Source organism: Meleagris gallopavo, chromosome 3 (genome assembly GCF_000146605.3).
Source record: "Meleagris gallopavo isolate NT-WF06-2002-E0010 breed Aviagen turkey brand Nicholas breeding stock chromosome 3, Turkey_5.1, whole genome shotgun sequence".
NCBI lineage: Eukaryota > Metazoa > Chordata > Aves > Galliformes > Phasianidae > Meleagris > Meleagris gallopavo.
Genome location: NC_015013.2, coordinates 26,366,495 through 26,374,954, shown reverse-complemented (window position 1 = coordinate 26,374,954; position 8,460 = coordinate 26,366,495). Strand labels below are relative to the sequence as shown.

Here is an 8,460-nt window from a genome sequence, read left to right as displayed (position 1 = left end):
AAAAAGAAAAAAAAAAAAAAAATCCTGCCTGCATCAATTCACTCAGCGTCACATGAATCTTTCCAACAGAAGTTGCAGAGTGAATGAAATGTTTCTAATCCTATTACTTAAATTTATAGCATCATAGAGAAGTAAAAACATGCAAGCATAAACACCTTGGATTTGAGCAGAATTAGAAGGCATCTCATTGTAAACATATCTGTAAAAAGAAACATCAAAGTATAAATGCCGAAGAGTGCTCTGACACTCTGGATCAAGATCAGTTTAACGTAAAAATAAAACCTGTATGATATATCACCTATATCGATTTTTCACTTTCTATGATAAATTTATCAATTGTATTGCATCAAAAAAAATTCTGGCTTCATAAGCTATTCTACTTCAATGATTTCCTGTATTTTCAATCCAAGACTATTAAACATTTATTACAGCGAAATGTCCCTGACTGTTAAAAAGCTACAACTTGAGAAATCTTTGTACAGACTTCTGTGATGAAGTGCCTGCAACAGTGAAGATGTACCTTAGGACTCAAAAGATCTTGATATCTTCTTAACGAGATAGTTAGCCCACAGTCTGTCATACAGTTCCCTATCTTAGGTCTGTAGAAACCAAATACATCTGTACATTGAGATTTATATTTCCAAGAGCTCTTGCAGTTTGAGAGATTTTGTCTTCCCTGCTTCTAACTTTCCAGTTCTGTATTTCTGTTCCTGTATTTTAATTTTATTGTGGTCCAGTTTCACCATGATGGGCAAACTGTTTCTGATCCAGACTAGCCAACAATGCAGTGATAACACAAATATTCTTGAGATCGCAGACAAAATTTTGAGCTCCTCAGCCTTAGAAGGATACTGTGCCCAAATCTCTTTTGGATTTTGGATTGAGTTACGGACACTACTTGCTACATTTTTAGTGCACGCAGCAAGTAATAGCTTTCAAATTAAGGCCATCAACTGCTATTAAATCTCAAATCCTATGCACGCAAAAGAAAAGCCAAGAACTTCAGCTCATGCCAACCATGAATAGCATCAGTTCAGAGTAATAATACAATTAAAGACTGAGGATGCATTTCAGTATTTACAAGCTCTCTAGGGCGTTGGTGGATTTTACCCATCTCCTGTCTAGAGACAGGTACCAAAATCAAAATTGCACTTCAGGTACTCAATTTTTTAGTTTTATTTTTTTAAGATACAGACTTAATTATTCAACTGTAAACAGTAGGGCAGACTTGCAGACTTAGCGATCTGTAGCCGCCCTCCCCCTCCCCCCTTTTTCTTCCCTAGCAGTATGGACCACCCAGCCCCTTCAGGAAAGCATCTAAGAGTTCTTCACAGCCATCCCTCCACAATGACTGAAGCAGATTACTGTCTAGCTTGTAATTACCCTAATGTTCATTGACAAACTACACAGATCTGTCCTCCTTACTACTATCCTTTCCCGAGAAGCATCAAGCCCCCTTGGTGCATGATGTCACACTGTCTGTTATTACATTCTCTGTCACTTCTCTCTCTTCAGTCCTCATGATTATAAGCTGTTCTTAAATGACATTAGACTCTTCCTTGGCATGAATTGTTCCCTCTAATGCTGCCAGTGGCAATCTCCATTAGAATGCACTGACTTACTGATGGCAGAACACATCAGTTATTTTTTCAATTATCAGATTGTTTAAAAATAAGTCTAGCTGCCAGGAGCTCAGTGTCAGGGATAAAAGGGTGTGGATATGGCTGACAGGGACCCAGGGGGACACTACTGGGCAGCCTCTTGGCAGCCTAACTGTGGACCTGCTGATCTGAGCACCAGTCTCCACTTGTAGGGTGTTATCTTTGGTTGGCCACCATCTATATGATCCTGCTTGGCCATCCCAGGGCTGGGTCTGACCCTGATTACTCCAGCAACCTGAGCCTGGTGTTGCTTGCTCCATGATATCAACCCTATCTCATACTTTTCTGGGGCTCAGGGAGATGACATGGAATTCTCTCTCTACTAAGAAGAGTTACAGGCAGCATTTCCTTGTATTGATTAAACACATACCATACCAAATCTGATTTATTTCTATTAAAAGCATATAGATTTTCTTCAAAATTACTGAAAAAATTTACTGCTAAATAATTGAACTCTAGCTACTGAGACATATTCCCTCCCTCCTTATAAATATAGCTCCTATGTTTGTAAGTGTCCCATGACAGTTTGCCAGATTTTTTCAGTTTTCAGTATTACACAATGGAGAAATTTAACACAGAAACTAAGACATTTAGAAATATAGGAGACTAACAATAGATTTCAAGCCTGCTATTTTAATTTCATCTAAGCAAGCAGAATATTGAAATCCAACTAAATGTAGTTCTAATATTAAATTAAAAACCTGATAAGGTTAATCAATGTGTGCACTTTCTTAGACATACCATATACTTGCATTTTTTTAAAGAGTTTTTCCAGGTCAATATCCAGGTTACTTTCCACAAAGTGCTTCACAAAATTGTTTTGCAGTGTTTCCTAAAATAAAAAGTTGTAGATGATGTCATGTTTACATTCACTAAAGAAATACAAAACACTCCTCTTACAGAGATTTCCTGCATTACAGTGGAGAACTCAGTCAGCTTCTCCATGTTTTCAGTCTTCCCCCCTTCAGAGGATAACTCTACCCATTTAAAATAAACTACAGTACACATACTCCCCATTGTTATACTTCACCATCCTATTTTACTCCTAATATTTTAACCTGTTCCACTCTAATATTTTTACAAAACTACTGGGACAGAAACTTATTTTCTTTTCCTGCAAAACTTCTGGGGCACTGAACTATTAGCTCTGGCAGTAGTGAAATAAACATCTTTCAAAACTGGCAGTTGGGAATTCCTTTTATATTGTTTTCAATTCTTTATCTCATTTGCCAAGTTCTAAGGGGAAAAAATGTATTAACACTACAAGAGCTTCCTGGGATTTGCAACTCTCACATCTGTTTACCACTAACATTGCTTACTTGAACTTAATAACAGTTTAGTCAATATATACAGAAGCCATGACAGTATTCTGCTTATAGAACAAGCACAGAATATTCCGACTTAGAAGGGAGCCACAAGGATCACTGAGTTCAACTCCTAGCACCAAACAGTACCACCCAAAATCCAAGCCCTATGCCTGAGAGCGTTGTCCAAACACTCCTTGAACTCCGGCACTTGGGGCTGTGCCCACTGCCCTAGGCAGCCTGTTCCATGCTCACCATCCTCTGGTGCAGATCCTTTCCCTAACCTCCACCTGCCTCAGCTCCTCTGCTCTGGGCTGAACAAACCAACGGACCTCAGCTGCTCCTCATATGTCTTGCCCTCTTGGTCCTTCTCCATCTAAATATCTCTCCGACTGTCTCTTATAGTTCATGTCCTTTTTGCACTGCGGTGACCAAACCTGCACCCAGTGCTGGAGGAGAGGCCGCACAGTGCAGAGCAGAGCAGGACCTTCCCTCTCCTGTCTGGCAGTGCTGGGCCTGATACACCCCAGGGTATGGTTGGCACTTCGTTAACACTTATAACAGCTTCTCATATAACAGCCTACCATGTAAAACATATCAAAACTACATTTTACTGGTATATTAAAAAAAAGAAGACAAATATGTAGAATGGAAAAATCCCAGTAATAAGCTCTGAAGTTTGTCAGTATCATAGTGAGGGCTCACGAACTGAAGCTAACATATCTCTTTTTCAATTTTGCAGCAGCAAGACAGATGGATAACTTTACACGTATAGAAATTCATCTAGATCAGTTCATTAGAACATAGAAAACCACACCATGATTCACCAACCTGCAGCCGTGAGACCATGAGGACATTTCCACGGTTTTTAAAAACTTCAGACATCCTTAGCCATGTTTGAGAATAAGTCTTCAAGTTTTCCACAAAACCAAAAGTGAAATTAGCCTAGTTTTTCAAGACAACATGAAGACAAGTGAAAAAGACTGAGCATAGCAAACCACAAGAAACAGGAAAAACCAGCATGTTTCAGATGTTCTGAAACTCCTTTCCATATCATTTGATAGTCAACTGCAAGTACATTTACGTTTTTCAAAAATATTTATTGCAGTCTCTAAATACTAAACAAAACACACTACAGGAAATCTTTTGTTTATGTTTCCTATCTGAGGGGTATAAAAACCTCTATTTCATAATGTCTCTTTCATATAGAGTATCATGGGGGTGCTTCAGAATGCAAAAAAAAATAAAATACAGTTGAGACATCCTCAAAAGAACAATTCTGTAAGCTATATGGATTTTTTGTTCTATTAGATATTAGCATAATGTAATTAAATTTAAAAGTTGGAAGCACAGTCTGGACCACAAAGACAACTGACCAAAAATATTTCTTTTAGAAGTATATTTCACAGAGGAAGTCCCAAGTACAGCAAAATATTCTGCGGATCAGTGAAGCATAAGTTATAATTTCTGTCTTAGCCAGCAGCTAGCAACCATCAATTTCTTTCCATCCTATTTTAACAGATCACAAACATGCTTAATATTAAAATGCCAGAGCAGTATACCTTTGTTTAAATTGGTATTTTCAGTCATAGAAGTGCTTTTAAGAACTAGATCTTTCCATTACAATCAAACTTTGTTATTATGGTAGAAATCATGGAATTTCCCAGCAACGAGTTTCTTTAATGACTTATAAACTGAAATTCAGGACCATGTTCTTGCAATAATTCCTATTAAAAGTACACATTTTTTGCCATAATATTTTAAATGCCTTTTGCAAAACCACTCACCTAGCACTCATAACTCTGCATACTTAAGCATAAGTCAATATAGAAAAAAAACACTTTGTGGTGTTTATTCTTTCCATTTCTAGCACAAAATGCCCAGAGACAGATAACATCATTTTCATGAAGGAATCTGTGCATTTAACTTATATGAGATAGTCTATATCACTTTCCAAGGGAGAGAGATCTTAAATGTTAAAGTTTAGCATTGAATTGGCTAAGCAAGTTTTTCTGCTAACGAGCAGAAAAAAAACTTGTGGGCTGAAATTCCAGCTTTGAACACTAGGAACATGCAACCCACTGTTAAGACAGGAGGTAACAACTTGAAGGAAACCAGAAAAGCTCTAGAGGTAGAAATAGCCAAAAAGGGAGAATTTCACACACTGCAGGTCACACTAGAATATGTGTCTGAATTTTAAGCCACCACAAGCTGGGAGATCAGGAAGATCATCAGGGATCTCAGAAGAGCTCAGATCTTGGTGCTTCTTGAGCTGATTCCCAACACCACAAAAGTTTTTTTTCCTGAGGTCACTTTCAGAGATCTGCAGTACCCATTAGAATATTCAACCTCCTTATACAAACAGCATTTTAGAGAAAGTCTCAAATTGAAGCAGCAATTTAAAAAAAAGGTCATGTAAATTAACAAAATGAACAGTAAGTCGTTTTCAGGACCAGTTAACATCTGGCCAAATTCTCAAAGATTTCAAGGATAAAACTGCTGAAGTACTGGAGTCAGTGTAAAATAACTTCCTGATAACAAGGTATCAAGGGGCTTGAAAAATAACAAAAATTTATGCTATTCATAAAAGCAAACAAAGAAACAGACGAAGAAACAAACAAAAATGCTAGGGGAACCAGGAGACTACACAGACTAATGATTTTGAAATCTCTGCCAAGCAAATTTTCTTTTTGTGATAGTAATAAGAAGAAATTACAATAAAGGAGAGAAGTGTAAATATGGAATAGAAGTAAATACTGTTGGAAGATATAAAACACTAAAAATTCAAGTGAAGCTGTGCTTCAGCTCTCTGGAGAAGTTAAAGAACAAGCAAATAAGAAAGAAGTAGTTAGCAGAACACCTCACCACAAGACAGTGTGGATGCTACGAGTTTACGTGAGCTGCAAAAAAAAAAAAGTGGACAAATTACGTCAGTAAAATCTTGGCATGTTTTTGGGAGTATTTTGGGACATACTTTGGGACAATATCTGTGGAAAGTATCACTTTACTGTAATATTCTTCAGCAATTTCCTATGCAATCTTTATTGGCCACAGTAGGAGTCAGAATTTGAGGTAAAAGGAAGACTCCTATGAGTTTATATTCTAATGAGTAGCTGGAGTTTGATGTTAATAAAAATTCCCTTTAAGTTTCCTTCTTCCTGAAGAATGGAGATCCATTCAAATAAATATGTAACATTTAAGCTTAGGATATTGCACTTGATTGAAGTTATAGTCTTGAATAACATCTATGGCCCTGTCTGGTCTGAATACGTCTAAGTATCTCCCTGATTTAAGCATAAATAAAAATGTTATTTTGAGCACGCTTCACTGCCTTTATAATGATATCTTTTAACAGACGCGTCAAGTGTGCTTATGAAAAGCCAGACAGGCTACGTAAGTTCAGAATGAGAAGTTACTTATTATCTATTTTTCTAATTGTAATTGACAAAAAAAAAAAAAAGGAAGTTGAAATTGATGGATTTGCTAGACTATTTTTCTTTTATTCTGAATCATCCTGCTACCATTATATATATTCTGACTGTTCCAATTACGAAGAAATAACATTTCGTTTTCCTGAATATAAGATCAACACTGAGAAGATGTATTTACATGAGATCAGCTCATCAGTGGAAAAAAGTTAACAAGGATCAAAGACATCACACATAGTATTCGAACTCCTGGATGACAACTGCAACTGAACATTGTTGCTCTCAACCAGAGCTGCAGCACATCTCTATAATGGTCATACCTATTCTACGCATCAGAACTGTTGACTTCTTAGAAAGCAAAATCCATAACATCACAACTTATCAAAGAATGGTTAGTTACACAGCCCAGAAATTAAACAAGCCATGTGAAATACTTGTAGAACATCCCTTACTATACAAGTATCTACTTCATTTTCAGTTTTAATACCCATTGTCTTCTAGTAGACTGCTGATATGTGGTCACATTGTCTAAAGTAAATTACAGTTTCTATTTCAATAGGATATTTAACTGTGTAAGAGTAAAGGGTCAGCTTTCAGCAGCTGCATTTAGGACCTCTATGTCATTATTTAAGATTCATCTGTGTTGGAAAAATACCTGAGAGGCTTGTGTAATATAAGAAATACAAACACTGTTGTAGAAACATCCCTACTATGTTTGTATTTATATATAAACAGGTATACTCAGCCTGATCTAGTGGATGACAAACCTGCTGACTGCAGGAGGGTTGGAGCTTGGTGATCTTAAAAGGTGCCTTCCAACACAAGCCATTCTATGAATTCCTTGTTAGATATAAATGGCAGAAGTGGGGTGCAGATTACACAGATTTTTAATAAACAATACACAACAGATGTTAAGAGATCTCTGTAATAGATTATTTCCAGCTATCAAATTTTTCATATCAGTTGGCAAAATAATTTTCCTGATTTCAGCTGACATAGATAATTTTCTTCATGGTGTCTGGTATGATGCTGTGTCTTGGCATTAGGAGAAAAACTATGTTGATAACACATTAACAGTTTAGTTATTGCTGAGAAGTGCTGTACAGAGCCAAGACCATTTCAGTTTCTCAGCTTCTCATACTGTCTGATCAGAAAGGGGATGGGGGTGCACAAGGAGCTGGGAAGGGACAGAACCAGATGACATAAAATGGACATAAAGGGGACATTCCAAACCATCTAGCAGCATGTGAAAAAGCTATAAAACTGATGAGACTGGCTGGGCATTGTTTGGTGAGTGATGAGCAATTGTTTTGTGCATCACTTGTTTTATATATATTTTTATTATAATTCTCTCTCTCTTCTTTTTCTGTCTTACTAAGTAGTCTTTATCTAAACCTACAAGTGCTACCTTATTTTCCCAATTCTCTCCCCCATCCCACTGGGAGGAGGTGGAGTAAGTAAAGGCCGTGTGTTTTCAGCTGCTTGTTGGGTTAAACTAAAACATTAACATAGAAGTGCCCTAGGTAGTTATCAGTGTCAGTGGAACATAGGATATAATTGTGTACTCAAAATTGTTTTGTTTTGTTTTATCATTTATCACAATAAAATCTTTATAGAATTTCAATTTATAACATCTTCAGTTTTAGCTTAAGCTTTTAAATCAATTATACTCAACTCTATAGAGATTAACTGTGTCCCAAATTAAGTTATTTAATTCCAAAATATGGCATCACTGAAACTTTACTTCCAATTCACTGCCATTTGGCTTAGTATTTTTTTTTTAATCTCCTAGAGCATAAGTCAGAATACCGCAATGTACTCCATTTACAAAAGAAAAAGTTATCACATTTAAGGTTACTACAGCCTTTTTGTGTATTGTTTACAAGCAGCTTTTTTCTTGATCTTAAATGAATTTAAATTGTCATTCCCGCAATAAATAATGTTGTGATATAGAAATGACATATTTGCAAGATAAGTGCAAAATTAGCACAGAACACTAAGATGTACTTAGAATGAGTAACTGTCCCTTCTTTTACCTATGTGCTTCAAAGTTTGCTGTGAACAAAC

The 8,460-nt window shown here is 36.5% G+C and overlaps 1 protein-coding gene across 1 annotated transcript in view; it reads right to left on the bottom strand.

Moving 5' to 3' along the window:
- Window positions 1-8,460, bottom strand: part of ABCA13 (ATP binding cassette subfamily A member 13) — a 170,318-nt gene that overhangs the window by 114,761 nt on the left and 47,097 nt on the right. The window contains 2 exon segments of the mRNA XM_031552699.1: window positions 2,403-2,493; window positions 3,797-3,910. Of these exon segments, the coding sequence (XP_031408559.1) occupies window positions 2,403-2,493; window positions 3,797-3,910 (205 nt within the window).